At 43.7% G+C, this 15615-nt stretch overlaps 3 protein-coding genes across 3 annotated transcripts; 2 read left to right on the top strand and 1 right to left on the bottom strand.

Annotated features, from left to right (window-relative positions):
- Positions 1 to 110: 110 nt before the first annotated feature.
- O0I10_009309 (uncharacterized protein) lies at positions 111 to 3568 on the top strand (the record flags this gene model as incomplete). Its single annotated transcript, XM_058489304.1, has 10 exons — positions 111 to 140; positions 221 to 761; positions 823 to 1258; positions 1309 to 1504; positions 1560 to 1821; positions 1893 to 2103; positions 2169 to 2246; positions 2313 to 2634; positions 2690 to 2960; positions 3027 to 3568. 10 exons carry the CDS (start codon positions 111 to 113, stop codon positions 3566 to 3568), a joined length of 2889 nt encoding a protein of 962 aa, XP_058340015.1.
- Positions 3569 to 3851: 283 nt separating this feature from the next.
- On the top strand, positions 3852 to 4991 carry O0I10_009310 (uncharacterized protein; the record flags this gene model as incomplete). Its single annotated transcript, XM_058489305.1, has 4 exons — positions 3852 to 3876; positions 3950 to 4060; positions 4141 to 4874; positions 4947 to 4991. 4 exons carry the CDS (start codon positions 3852 to 3854, stop codon positions 4989 to 4991), a joined length of 915 nt encoding a protein of 304 aa, XP_058340016.1.
- A 57-nt stretch (positions 4992 to 5048) lies between these two features.
- Positions 5049 to 6856, bottom strand: O0I10_009311 (uncharacterized protein; the record flags this gene model as incomplete). The annotated part of the gene is made up of 4 exons (XM_058489306.1): positions 5049 to 5201; positions 5290 to 5582; positions 5668 to 5880; positions 5962 to 6856. 4 exons carry the CDS (start codon positions 6854 to 6856, stop codon positions 5049 to 5051), a joined length of 1554 nt encoding a protein of 517 aa, XP_058340017.1.
- Between the last annotated feature and the right edge of the window lie 8759 nt (positions 6857 to 15615).

Genomic DNA, 15615 nt, shown 5'->3' on the forward strand with positions numbered 1-15615 from the left:
TTTCGTGTTACCATGGCAAGACACAAGGCTCTTTCTTTTTTGTTTCTCTTTCCCTCCTCTCTTTTTCGCTCTCTTCTCACGCCCTTTTTTCTTTCCCTCGCTGACTCTTGATGATTCAGGTATCCACAAACCTTTACCTTGTTATTATTATACTTGATCACAAAGAGATGCTTAATCTTGTATTGGGCTCTATTGGGCTCACGCGTCTAATCTATAATAGAATCACCCCACTACCAACGGTACAACTCCGGCCGAACCTAAAAGCAAACATCATCACCGTGGACGTCGTGGAAGTCGTCGACGTACATCCTCTGCTAGTCATCAAGATGATAGCCCAGCTTTGCAATCCATCCAAGACCTTATTGCAGAGATGCGTCGTCTACCCCATTTGGATGATGACTCTGCTGATCGTAACAACCACCTCAAAATACACGATTGGCCTTCACAACGTAGCCGGCGTCATTCTGAACCACCACTTGGACTCTCATCCAACACAGCAACAGCTATACAACAACAACAAGAACCTCCTTCACCATCATCCTCTTCCACACATCCATTGGCTGTTGTTGGTACTACTACTACTACAAGTCCTACTACTACTACTACATCTTCAACAATATCATGGTCAGCCATAGCGGCACAAAATCCAGAAAAAGCACCAGTGGGAATACATGGTGCATCATCATCATCATCATCATCAGCAGCAGCAGCAACGGGTCATCTGGCAGTTCCATTTCCGAAAAGGGGACGTAGCCGATCATGTAAAGTGTATACCTATATACATCCATGCATCTACTAGGATACTAATAGCCACATGCTTAGTACCCCATATTACAGTACCTGCTCCATACAATGGTCAACAAGCACCAACAACAGCACGACGACAATTGTATGCCACCCATCTTCCTGTACCCGATGCCATGCATCTTGTTGAACAACACGAGTTGTATGCTGGTACTTTGGCTGTTGATTGGAAAGATAGCTCTGACGCGTATGTGGTATGTGAAGAGCTTGGTCGTATTTACATTTATGGATCTCGAAATCGCAACCGTGCTTTACATGGTGACATGGTGGCCGTCGAACTAGTGGATGTTGAAACCATGATGGCTGAAAAAGCTGCAAAAAAGCAAGCGCGTCGTAGATCCTCGGTGATGCTATCAACCTCATTGCATTCGATTCCTGAAAACGCACCTAGTCCAACGTATTGTGGTCGTGTTGTCAGCATCCTTGAAAGACCCAAACGCATGTTGTTTTCCGGGTACGTTGTCAAGGACCCAATGTTGTACATGTACTCACCCTTTTATGTAGCACATTGGCTATTGATCGTCCAAGCAGCACCCAACAACAACAACAAGAGCAACAACATGACAAAAGAAAAGGACCACCTAAAATCATTTGGTTTGTGCCAGCTGATAAACGACTCCCACTTGTGGCAGTGCCCGTCAAACATGCACCTTCAGGATTTCTCAAGCATCACGAAGAATTTAAGAATCGTATATTCACCGTAAGTGAATACATGCTACTGCATGCTTTTATGTATAACGCTTTTTCTTTTACAGGGGAGTGTACAACGTTGGCCAGTGACATCCTTACATCCTTTTGGTTCTATTGAACGCGAAATTGGGTGGATGGGAGAACTTCCAGTACATTCCAAAGCATTGATGTCTGATCACCATCTCAAAGATATCGATTTTACACCTACTGTGCTTCAAGAATCATCCACTTGCCCCAATCATGCTACGGCTACTGGTAGTCCTCATGAAAAAGAGCATGGTCGACTCGATTTGAGATCGCTTCATGCCTTTACGCTGGAATCCAATGGTAACAACATCATCCCATACACCACGTCGACATGCCAAGTTGCATATTAACGATGCCTATTTATTATTAAGATCATGCGTTTTCGATCAAGCCATTGGATAATGGTTTGTTTGAGGTGGGTGTACACGCGGTCGATGTGGCTAGCATGATACGACCCAACACCATCACCGATCGTGAGGCTCGTGAGAGAGCTGTGGCTGTACGACTTGTTGAGCGTACCGTGCCTATGCTTCCAGAAGCATTTGCATTAGAGCATGCAAGATTGATACCCGGAAAGGAAAGGTAAGAGAAAGAAAATGGCCTATACATACGACAAGCAATGTTGTAATGAATGTATATCATTTCAGGCCGGCTTTGTCGGTTCTTTGTCATGTGACCAAGAATGGAAGCCTGATGCATACCTGGATAGGCAAGACGCTGATACAGTGAGTGAAAGGCTAACAACATGGCATAGGGGTAACCATGATAGCTAACGGGTTCTACTATGATAGAGCGTGTGAAGGGATGAATGATATAGATTATCAAGACCAACTTTTGGACATTTGTCAATCATTGCAAACACGTCGTATTCAAGAAGATGGTGGATTATGCCTTGCGCGATCATACCAAAAATTTGATATAATGAACGACAATGGATATCCATGTCAAGTGACACGTGTACATGAGCACAAGCATGATACGAATGTACTTTTACGAGAATTGATGGTGTTGGCAGGACAGCAAGTAGCACAAAAAATCTTGAGCAGGTTCTCGGAAGAAGCCTTGCTATGTCATCAATTAGAAACCACTGCATGCTCATCGTCCTCTCAGCAGGTGAGTATAGCAACCATACACTACGTGCCCCGTCATACTAACGTCACCGTTTTAGGACTTGGTCAGAGATTATTTGGAAAAGGACACTGGGTCCTTCACAGAGTTGATTAAGGCTGCTGAACAAGTAGTGGATCAAAACAAGCGCGATGCGTTATTACACATGTTGCAACCCAACCCAGAGAAATACGTTTGCAGTGGCACCTTGGATATTTCTCAGTACCGACACGGTGCCTATGCCGTACCATTGTATACCGTATTTGCACAACCTCTTGACAAGTATGCATGTTTGGTTGTTCAACGTCAATTGCATGCGGCACTCAAAGGAGGTAAATGATCATAAGCATCATCATAGAGAGCGTGTATGCTAATTATTATTGCCGTTCTTCTATTAGAGGGTCCATGTGAGAAACAACACCCTATTGAAAAGGTGGCTCGGCATTGTAATTCCAAGGAAGCTGCCGAGCGAGATGCTGAGCAAGCGAGTAAAGCACTGTATACATCAGCCTATGTGTACCGTGAATGTCTTGAAGGACGACCTGTCATTCAGCAAGCGGTGGTCATAGGTATTCAACATCACGCACTGACGCTATACATTCCCGATTATGATCTTCAAAAGGACGTGCATTTGCTCAACCATCCAGGGCTATTGCATACTACTTTTCATTCGGCCGACCATAGTATGGAGTTGACATGGGAAGGGGATGAGATTTCTCAAGCTGAAGAAGAACCACCATCCTCTTCGTCAGTGGCAGCAGCAGCAGATGATCATAATAGTGACCTCGTGTTGACCGTGGATGATGAAGAACACGGCCTACGACACACATCCACGTCCATAGTTGAATTTATGTCATGTATTGATATTAGGATCACGTCTGATATGAAAGTTGTCAGGCCATGTTTGGATATCCAATTGGTCAACCCACTCTTGCAGTAACCCTCTCCCTGACCTCATCTCTTTTGTACACCTCTCCCATGATGCATAACTTAATAGTGTTTTATTTCAAATCAACGAAGGATTATTACATGTTACTTGAGTCTCGTTTTATGTGATGGTGAATAGGGAAAAAGATACATAGCAACCGTTGCTATTGGCTACCCACTGAAAAGGAATCTTGAGTATTGAAATAGGCAAGGTCGGCAATGCATCTTCGCTTCTCAGCCAAGCCATCCTTTCTTTTTCTCCAGTTGTTTGAGCCCACCACCTCCTGCATTATACCATGGCAACCGAACAAGAATTCCAGCGTACGTATGTGTATACCATTGACCGATGTAATGGAGCACTTGAGTCTAATGGGCAAGTTTTGTTGTGTTTTAGAAAAGCTCAAGGCTTGCTGTAGCATGGCTGAGACTTACCTCGAGGACATCAAGATCGATCGACCTGTTACCGACGATGCCTTTGATACCGCCGATCTCCAAGACAAAATGAGTACGTATAGGAAGCGAGAGAGAGATATCTATGTGTGTGTGTGGATGATAGACTTAAATGGTGTATGTATGATATGATAGGCAAGCTTGCCAAAGTATTATCACATGATGCGACCAAGTTTACGATTGCATGCAAACCACCACGCAAGCCAGCTGAAGGCGTTCGTATGGTGGATGAGATGAGCAACACATTCTTCAGATTGGTGGGCTTTTACAATACCATTCCTGCATCCGCTGGTCAACAATATCGTGATACCTATCGCAAGGCTATACGTGATCTTTTGATGGGAGCATTATCCTTATGGCACGCATTTCGTGATGATGGCAACAAATTCATGGTACCAACGGCAGCATTGTGGGAGACTTGCAAAATGATGGAAACGGGGTTGCCCGCCAATAATCAAGCAGCTGTCCTTGCACAATGGAAAGACATGCAGGCCACGATGGAGGATGCCAAACAAGAAGTGCATGAGCTTGCAGAAGGTGGTGATGATGATGAAGATGGAGACATTGAACCAGAAATGAAGCCTGTTGCTGCTCAATGTGCCAAGCTGGTGGATCTTGCCGTGTTTGTCAGCACAAAGATTGAACGACGATGTCTACGTGAGACAAAGGATGTCAACATTTGTGATCAGTTGTATATCAAGTCCAGTGCTCTTGCCGATGAAACGGATGTGGTGGTATCACAGCTCTATGATGTGGATGATCCAGAGATTATGCGCACAAAGCATATTGCTGCATACGTTGATTGTTTATGTGATCTCATGGCTTTTGCGCAAAAGCATACTACTGAGGAGCACTCAAAATGGTTTGAGGTACGTAGACAAAAGAAAAAGATTGGGATAGTACAACGAAACTTACATACCATATATTATTTACATACACAGATGGGCATCAAGAAGGTACGAGAGATTGCAGAAAAGAAACAATAGATAGAACAAGGGCATGTATATGTACAACAAAAGTAAACGAATAGTAGTATTATGTATCTACCGTGCCGATTGTGGATCGATGAAGGATGCGAGAGTAATGGCTGACATGGTGCGTTTTCTTAAAAGAGATGCATAGGAACGTGTTGTGGGGCTCGGAGGAGATCCGACATCTTCTTGAAGTAGGGGTGACAGCAATAATTCACTGGGTATCTGTAAAAGAGGCATGACATGTGTAAGCATGCATATGTATATACCATCATGGGGTCTTAAACCATAAACTAGGCTCTGAAACACTTGCCGTGATAAACTCGGGTTGGTATTGTATCAGCAAACGAACGACTTCGATTTCTTGCAAGCCCGCTGCTGCTGCTATACTTTGATGAGGCGATGTTGTTGCTGAGGGTGGAGCAACAAGCAAACTTGGTGTCAACACAAGAGCAAGATTTTGAGCTGTCATTTTGTTTTTGGAGTGAAGTGACGCGACTTGGTTCCAGAAAAGACATAGCAATTGCAATAAATCACGGTTTGGTTTGGGTAGCATGCAGCAAGCAAGATGAAGAACTGTTTTGGTCTCCTTTTCAGTAGGCATTCCTAAAGAGTAGTGTACATAAAGGAGGTGATGATCAGCAAACAAGGTATGTGTGTGGTTCACAAGACATGTTGTGTATATACTTACGGAGACTTGCAACAAACAAAGAATGAAGTTTATAGGTAAGCAATGGCTCTGGAAGATCACGCAAGTATCTTTTGAGTATAGCTGCAAGTTGAATAGCTGAAGTGTCGTGAAATAAACGTTGTATGTATGGCTCATCATGATCGATCTTGTTGCACATGTCTCTGAGATCACGAATGTTACCATTCTTGCGAAAGATGCCTTCGACGGTGAGATCTACAAAAGCATCATGGTGGTCACCTGCATCAATACATGGTTTTTGTGTGTGGGAAAAAAAAGAGAGGTGTGTATATGTACCTTGTTGGAGTAAAGCCAAAATGCAGTTCTGCATGATCGGTGGAATAGCTGCACTTTTTGAGAAACAAGCAGCCATGATCGGGTGATGGGTCATCATGTATCCTATGGCGTCACCACGTGTCGTTGTGTCGTTCCCACCATCATTGTTTGCCATTCCCCAATCCACATTATCCAGGGGTTGACCAAAAACACGTCGTTGATGAGCGTGTTCATTAGACAAAGATGCCGATCGTCCAAGGTTGTTACTATTTCGAAAATGCAGTTTGACCTTGTCCCACAATGAACCGCTTCTTTTGCCGCTAAAGAGTGACACCAGGTCGCCCACCCGCATGTATTGTCCAACATGGCGGTCGATCACTGCCGCTGCAGTGCGTCGTAATACTTCATCCTCCTCCATGGATACTTGAGCAAGTGCCACTTGACGCTGTTGGTGTTGATGCTGATGAGAGCTCATTAAGAGGGTTGATTGAGGACGAGGAGGAATAGGAGATTCCTTAATGGAAGTAGTATCATGCATAACACCACCATCATCAACCATGGATGATCTGTGCTTTTGTTTCCGTTGATAACGATCCCTAGCTCGATTGGCAGCTGCAGCTGTTGTAGTAGTACTAGTATCATTGCCACTATGACTACGACGTGTTGTGGTACTCAATGCACGTCTTAATAATGTTGTGCCAAATCGTGTTGGTGAGGATGTTCCATTATCCACGTTGCCATGGTTGCTGGTGGGAGTTCGAGTACGTTGAATTAAGGATGGTGAATCATCCGATGACACCTTGGTGCGCTTTATACTTTTTCGCAAATGAGCTGGATTCAAAAAGCCAAAACCTTTGGTGGTATCTACAAAGGCAACAGCAGGAGGCTCGAAACGTAATGCATGGTCTGCCATCATGGTGATTACTACTATCGCCCAAAGTCAATGAAATAAAAGAGGAGAAAAGAAAGACAGCAACAAGCGAGTAGCTGTGCTGGCTGATGGAGCGTCGGATGATCGGGTGTGAAAAATGATTGTGTTGTTTCTGCATTTATATCAACAAAGCTCACTTTTTTCGCGGGAGACCAAACAAATGCGCATCATGTGGCACATAGCTACGCTTTGAGCGGGTAAAAACGATGACTTCATGAAGGTTTGTATCACCGTGCCATGTTGAGAAGGAGATAGCGGACGAATTGTGGATGTCCTTGCTGCACAACGATGAATTTGTGTTGCATTTCAATGTCGTACGACAAAGAGGAATGAAATATTACCACACTGTAAATTCACTGGTAAAGATAGACTCACAGCCTTTAACACGCTACCAAACGTGTGTGAGTAAAAGCCCCATTATCTATTTTTCTCACCGTAGCAATGCATCAGGTTGGGCTTGACGCCATCTGCGAGTGCACTGTTCCTGTGACCATGACAGCTTTTTTTCCTTTTTATTTGGACACTAATGGTAAATGATGTGCAGTACTGCATTGCTTTTTATTTTCTTTTGCTAAAGTTACCCCCTCTTCTACGTACATCATGCACAGCAGCCGATTGTATGGGTGGTCTTTTTACGATACATGTACATTCCCACATCCATAAAATTTGAATGTAGCTTAAACCTATAATGGAAGATCAATCCACAGCTTGTGAATTCTAGCAAGAAGTTGGTCGAAACATGGTGGATAATGCATCTACCAGTCGACGGCCTGTTATGGTTCAACCCCCTTTTTTGATGTCCTAGTTTGGCAAACCCCGCCCAGGTTGACATCGGACTTGGCGTAGACGTGCATAAGAGAGTGCAACACTCTTGGCGAGAGCAAGTGCAGGTCGTTACAGTTGGATGAAAATGGTAATGTGTACAAGGGTAACGAGACGTATGCAATTGGGCACGCATTTAATGTCAATAGAAAAAGCAGAAAGCTAAGCATCCATAGCTGTTGTCACGACCTGCTCTTTATTTTACGCTTTTTGTTGGATGACGATACTACTAGTAAACATGGTTGAAGCACTGTACATCTCGAATATTGTGATTGAAGGGGCGCAATTGGATCAAGGGCAAGAGGTTGTATCTATCTTTGCTTTCGAGTGCGCTGCCGAGGTTGCGATGTAGACATGTGATGGAGAATTTCAAGTGTGGCCTGTTTTCCAGGGGTTTCTGCTATCGTGTCACTCAACCAACAAAGGCATAACACTAGAGCGATTCATGTACAGGGCATCCAAATGTTCCAACTTGTTGGCTATCTCGAGACGTTTTCAGCATACAAGAACGTAACTAAGGGATGATAGGCCCACTTGAACGCTTTTCTACAGCGACAAATGAGCGTAAGTTGATTGTATTCATACTTGTCTTTGGTTACTTGCCGAACAATCAAAGAGATCCAAGCGCCTACGGATACAATTGCTGATGCAGCCAAGTGTAAAGTGGTGTCGTTAGCTGTAAATCAACTCTTGTTGTCATGTTGGATAAGTTGTAAAGCATGCCTTCGTTTGCCTATGCCAAAATTGTATCATGAGTCGTGTGCTTAAATGCTCTGTGTCCCAATCCCAACACTTGCCGTTTACCTAATGATATGTCCATAGCCATCCATGTATGTATAAGTACTGATCGGTGATCTTCGATTCCATCCGTCGCCTTACGCTTTGCGGATTTAAGCGTATGCAGTGAATGCTCTTGCAGTAATGTCTTCGCCATTGTCTAGTGGATCCAAAAAGCCAATTTCCAAAAGATTATTAGCAATAGCCAATGTAAACCACAAGTGCAAGCATATACTGTATGTGTACTCACATGTCTTTCACGCTCGAATCCTCATCCGCCAATTTCAAGTGTGCACGTACGATATACTGATCCTTGTACCCGATTTGGTGAATATGATGGTGTCCAGAGATTATCAACCATTGACGTGTGTCCCTTTCCAACCAGGTCCAAAGGCGCTCTCCCTCTCTCTCGTACAAACGACTCAATTCTTAGTCCTTTCCAAGATAGAAGCTGCCTCCAGGGTCCAACACATTTGAGTTATCCTTTGGATCGATGAATGCTTCCAAGAACCCAATGACTTTGAGCTATGTCAAAAAGAAAGTCAATCATCCATCCTTGCCATCGTTTACTACATCTACTCACCACATGATCAAGATACGCATGAACTTGTTCACGAATACACCCAAGGATCTATGCTTTCATCCATCAACGTCAAGTGCCTCATGAAATCAAATAAAACCACCAACCTTGTAATGTAGAACCTCGAGAACTCATATCTTCAGCGTGCAGCGCGAACCATCATGCCTTCATAAGTCTGATCGTGAGCACCTGGAATCTGTATCGATCTTGACAATGCGCTTTGGGTTGATCGTAGTTGGGTTCAGCGTCCAGCATTGAGATGCGCAAGTCGTTCGTAAGACGCCATTCAGTGTAGCTTCTTCTGTCAACTATCTGAGACGTGTCTATAGAGCGTGGTTGTTTGCTGTATGTGGTGGTTGTGAGCAAAAGAAAAGGTGCGACAAAAGTAAGGAGAGCAAGTTGGTCAAATTATGGTGTCAAACAAAGAAATGAAAGGAAGAGCGGGTCTTTATGGCTGCCATGGCTAACCATGCAAACTATTTGTGCCTGAAACAAAGGTGGATCCACAAACATCATTATGCAGCGCTGTCTGTTATCATGCGATTTTGATGACCGTACACTAGACTTGGTAAAAAAAAAGTCAGCGGACTTGGTGTCATGGTAACTTTTTAGAGAAATAGGGTAATACAGCAATTGCTTATTTTTGATAGCAACGACAATGAAACCATGGCGACAAGACCTAGCAACCATGACACTGTAGGCCTCAGAAAACCTCGACACGTGATGCTCGAGCATGTTTAAACGCCGCTTGAAAGAAATAAAATGGGCCGCGAGAATCCGCAGCCGCCTCTTTTTTCTCTTTGTCCTCGCAAGCTCATTGTCCCTTGTTGTGGATGTATTGGCACCCACTCGTTTGCTCTATGGATTTTACACGGTGTGCAACTCTCTCGCAGTGTGACTGTGGCCCACCAGGGTATTATTTTCTCCACAGTGAGTAGACTTGTGCTTCGGGTATTATCCTTGAGTACAGCGAGAGTGAACTCCACCTGGTTGTTAGTTTCCCCCGCTTTCAACCACCTCGTTTGACACATGTTGAAGGTGCCCCATGTGGAGAGGCGGGAATGGATATGTGGCGACCTTCACGCGGTCATTCCTGTAAGTACTTGGGTCTTCAAACTCGAGGAAACCAACAGCCACATGCTAGTTTAGCTTTATTCACAATAAAAAAGAGATTGTTTTTATAATAACTTGTCTACTTTTCCTATATGATATAAGTTGCTTGCTAATGAACGTGTTCTTGGTTGCTGTGGTGCGAACGATCAAGGGCTTGATCGAGACCTAATGTACGTTGGCTGATGGGTAGAGAGCTTTTGAAATGGAGTGTCGCGTTGCTGCGTCTCGAAGTTGGATCGTGCTAAGAGGTGTAAGCTAAAGGAGATAATAGCTTCTCAAGATCTAGGCGTTTGATTGGAACAATAAAGAGAGTACAATGTTGAAACATACTTGCTGCGTGGCCATGGAGCTCGAGTCGTGTTCGAATTGCGCGTGTTGCTGCCGTTGCCTTGGCATCAAGAGCGTTGCCATTGGAGACGTCTTTGCGATTGTAGTTTGTTCGGCTCACTTGTCTTTGTATCGTTACCGTCATAGCTTGTGTGTTGCAATTTGGATTAGTTTTACCTTGTGTTTGTATCGTTATAGCCTTGTGGTTTGGTGCCTTGGATCAGTTTTACTTTTGCGCTACTGCTCCGCGATAAGGAGTGGAATGAGATTATATCAAGTCTGTGCGCTCTTTATGCAGCTCGACTTGGACAACTAGAAGTGCGTGATACTTGCACCAAAAATGGATGGTGTATGCATAGCTTCATTGTTATGGTCATAATGGATAGCTTCTTTGCTACTCAATGACAATCATCCTCGATCTGTGCAACCTGTCAACAATGCGTCTTTTGTGTGTGTAAACATCCATTTCACTCAGTGGTTCGTCGTCTCCCCTAATGCTGTCAATATCGTCAATGAAGAGCGACATCTCCTTCACGCTTATTCTTTACAGCTCATAGGGAAAGCATAAATGCATTTATATCTCAAAACTACACAATCCGATCATCTTCGCTGCTTACTGGACACGCGTACCAATATTAAAAGTAGGTTGACAACATAGGAAGTCACCTCTGTAATAATGGGGATGTGTATTAGGCGTACAAGTGATTGATTTCCTTGATAGATTTCTTATGACTACCCTAATTTGGCCGATGTATGCATCGACAACATTGTGTCCCATCACTTTATCAGCTCATCATGCATCAATCTATCAATGCATCTCCCCGATAGACAATACCCACGCCCACAATGCACAATAAAAGGGTGTTGTCGCTGTCAATCATACTCCCACACGTCTCTTTCCTCTGCCATACTTCTTTGATTGCTTGCAAGGCCAATTTTCCAAGGTTTGTGTGTATCCCATTTCTTGCAAACTTTGTGAATAAGCGCTGATCTTTGTGGTCATTCATAGAAGTGCGTTATCTTTATCCTACTCTCATTGTCGTTGTATTGCGATATTGAATTCTTGAAATGAGGTAAAGCTTGATCATGTTGCATGAAGAGTCACTACTCATACACGTTCCTTGTTACTTTCGATATAGCTATCTCTCCGTGAAGCATTTGCAAAAGTTGATTGTGGAGCCATGGTCTACTTCGGATGCTGAAACTGACTTGGCGCAAATGAGCAGAGGATGATTTAACGGCTTCATTCAAGATTTTGACACATGCTGTAACCCCTGCCGCAATTCATTTTTGCTGTCCACGTATTATCTCAAGATTCTCTTCCGCAACCTTGTAAAACAGTCGAATAGTGTCATTCGTTGAGCTGTAGTCTATTGTGAGGGTCGAAGGTGATTCTGAAGATATAAAGTGCCCAAGAGCCGCTAATGGGTGCATTTCTTCAGATACATGGATGTATGTAGGTTTTACAATTCCTCATGCTTATTGGCCTGGCACCGGTCTGCTTAGCAAGAGCGTTCTGAATAATCAACGCGTCCTCAATCTATTGACAAGAAGTATAGTGGATGCACAACGCTGTATACTGGTTTCTGAAGTAACGTTGCGGGGCCATATCCATTTGTAAATGCATCCATAGTATATAATAATTCACAAGCTAGCAAAATCCAAGCGTGTTGTAATAAATAAACAATGCTTTATTTCATCTAGCTATCTTGCTACATTGTCATCACCATTGTCATCTTCGTCCTCCGCCATCATTCGTACTCGTACTCGCACTCGTCAGCAGTCGTCAATCTCATCGTCACCAACATCCGAAAACACGCAAGTGGAAAAGAATGAGATCTTGAAGGCTTCCTTTTGAATCTCGTTGTCGTTATCATTGTCATTGTTGTGAACGTGGTGATCATCGTAATCGTCGTCTCTATAAATAAGCAGGCAAGTTAGACCATCTGGTACCAGAATGATGACGATTTGGTATACCGTTAGGCGATCCTCTCTAAGGAAGAAAGCAAATCAGAAGGAATTCACAAACCAAATCACCACCATACGAGCAACGTCGGGCGATCCCTTGTTCTTGAGAAGGCACTGCACGAATCACGCAAGGCCAGTTCGATCCATGGCAAGGAAGGACATCACTTACGTAGAGTCCAGGCTCATAGTTGTCCTCATTCATCCTCTCCAAAGAAAGAATGATCCCCAATCCTTCCAATCATTTCCCACCTCATGAAAAGAAATCCTCAAGGGAAAGAACGAGCCTGTCACGAGAAGAGCGTGCTGGTTAAACACATTCACGGCCGAGCTGTTGCAAATCCCCTTTTACCTCAACACGGTGACCATGCTCTTCCAAAATCCATCGTCATCGACCCATCAACTCAAACGCAGGCCTATAGAGCCCTGGACGCGTTCCAAGAAGCTTTTCCAGCACACTTGGCTAGTGCAGAGCGACGCAGCGACCACTTGATACAGGCTGGGACTTGAACCCAAAGAGATGATGATGATGCCCCAAGTTGCATTGCCTGACCAAAGAAACCTATTCAATTCATTATTAGCACACACACAATGAACATTCTTTTCATTGTTTGTTTCATTGTACTTGCCCTTTCCATATACACAAAGACCCGTTGTTGTTGGTTACTGGAAACCGAAAACCATGGTGTAGTATAGTTGAGCCGAAACAAAACGCCAAACCAGCCAACGTCTTGAAACCAAACTTGCCCTCTATACAAGCTGACGCGTCAATGGAACCAAGTCGGCTGCAACATTGGACTCTAAAATGTACCTGTTGACACCAAGCGTAGACCGGGAATAGCAACGAGCAAAAGGAAGCAACAATATCGCCATGGCAACCACCAACCACCAACCACGCTCATTCCTCAGCACTTGGACACACTCACTCTCCCTGACAATGCATGTTCAGAACTACATTAACACCTCACAGCCAACAAGAGCACTTTTTTATAATACATTACCTTGATCGAGATGTCGTGTCGTGAATGGAATAAGGGAAGGTGGGAGAAAAAGAAGAGAAGCGTTGTCTCAAGTCGTGGAGCTACCGACCCCCAAGTTTAAATCCCCTACTGCTATTACACTGATGCCACTTATCAATCACCCTATATACACCATCCACCCATAGTCATTATCACCCTCACGATAGAAATAGGTACACGTAAATAAAAGAAATGATCCTCACGTATAGCAAAAGGGTGTGTGCCATTTTACACTTTACATGATAATGATGATCCAACAACAGCCATTACCTTACTACTACCAGGTTAGCTCGAATCCTGAAAGTTAAATGATGGGCATGCTGGGCTGGAGCAAGACAATCGTTCGTATGCATTGGATTGGACAACAAAGGTGAATGGAAGGAATGGGCTATTAGCCGGCAGGTTACAAATAACTTACCAATTTGATTCTTCTGATATTGGATGATGTTTCTGTGTTTGAGCATTTTTCAGTCAAATCTCATCGGATCAAGAAAGTTGAATGATGGGCATGCTGGGCTGGAGCAGGACAATCGTTCGTATGCATTGGCTTGGGCAACAATGGAGAATGGGGAGGACTAGGTTATTAGCTGGCATTTTGAACTATTCCTAAATAGTGTACAAGGATCATGCATCGCCTGTGCTGAATGACTCAAGTTACACAAACACGCCCTCTGCATCTTTTGCTCTATTATAGTCATACTACTTTACATTAAGCAAAGACCACTTCTCATATAGCATCACCCTTACAGCATATGTAAAACATAAAGGTGTCTGTATCTCCAAACTTTACAATCAAACGTGGGCCCTTTAATAGATCAACGTGCTCGTCGGTGAGATATTACGTATAAAAAGAAGATGATAGAGAAAGTGAAAGTACGTTGAGAATCAATATACTGTATTCAACTGCTGTTGCCAGCTACAACTACAACATGTCTTATATAGGTTTCTAGGATGGTTGTGTGACGATGCTAAAGGGAGATGGTGTTTACATAAGAAGATGTTGGGATACACGAGATGACGGGGCTCATTGAGTGATGAACCTTGAGTGTGGATATGGAAACGTTACATTCGGTGTCCTCTTGCGGGATGAGTGTGGTCGTTGTGATACCTTGGCTTGTCACATTGTACTTGATGATGGTATTGGTACTTGAAATACGACAGTCGGGGTCAAAGGAACCTTGTGTCAAAGTATGAAGTTCATCGTGGGCAATCCCAGATTTCACAATGTCGCTACCAGCCAAACTGGATCCGGGGCTCAACCTCTTTCGACGACGACCAAAAAAAATTTTGGGCTGTTTGCGACATTGAACGCGAACCTTTCACACAAGGTGCTGTTGGCCAAGCCGAGCCCATTGCTCCAATAAAAACCCCACGTTTGATTGTAAAGTTTGGAGATACAGGCACCTTTATGTTTGTAAGCGTGATGCTATGAGAAGTGGTCTTTGTTTAATGTAAAGTAGCTAGACCCTGACAGAGCAAAAGATGCAGAGGGTCGTGTTGTGTGACACAGCTACGTTTGCATGAATAAAGGGTCAATGTATAATTACTTTATGGATCATCTAGGAACAGGCATGTGTTGCTAGCTAACGGCCACTTTTATCCAAGCATCATTGGTGCGAGATCCACTGCATAGGAACGATGCCCCTGCTCTAGACATTCATTTCCATGATTAAAGCTGGTTGATCCGAGCTGATTTGATTGAGCTACGGTCAAAGAGAGATTGCATCACTCTGGACATAAAGCACGCTCGATGTAGCTCAACCGATATAATCTTGTGTGAGCGTAACTCAACCAAATCAGCTCGGATCAACCTACTTTAATCATGGAAATGAATGTCTAGAGCAGGAGCATCGTTCACCTACAATGGAATGCACAAAAGTTGTTAATGCACAAAAGTGGCTATTAGCTGCCAATGTATGACATAAAAGTGAGGGTTGCGTACCTTTCATGCATTGTCCCTGAAGTCCTGACTTTTTAGCTGAGTTACCGAAAGAGGTCCTTCTGCATCTTTTGCTCTATTATAGCCATACTACTTTACATTAAACAAAGACCACTTCTCATATAGCATCACGCTTACAAACATAAAGGTGCCTGTATCTCCGAACTTTACAATGAAATGTGGGGTTTTTATTAGAGCAATG

The sequence above is a fragment of the Lichtheimia ornata genome (genome assembly GCF_029851405.1).
Source record: "Lichtheimia ornata isolate CBS 291.66 chromosome Unknown scaffold00053, whole genome shotgun sequence".
Classification (NCBI taxonomy): domain Eukaryota; kingdom Fungi; phylum Mucoromycota; class Mucoromycetes; order Mucorales; family Lichtheimiaceae; genus Lichtheimia; species Lichtheimia ornata.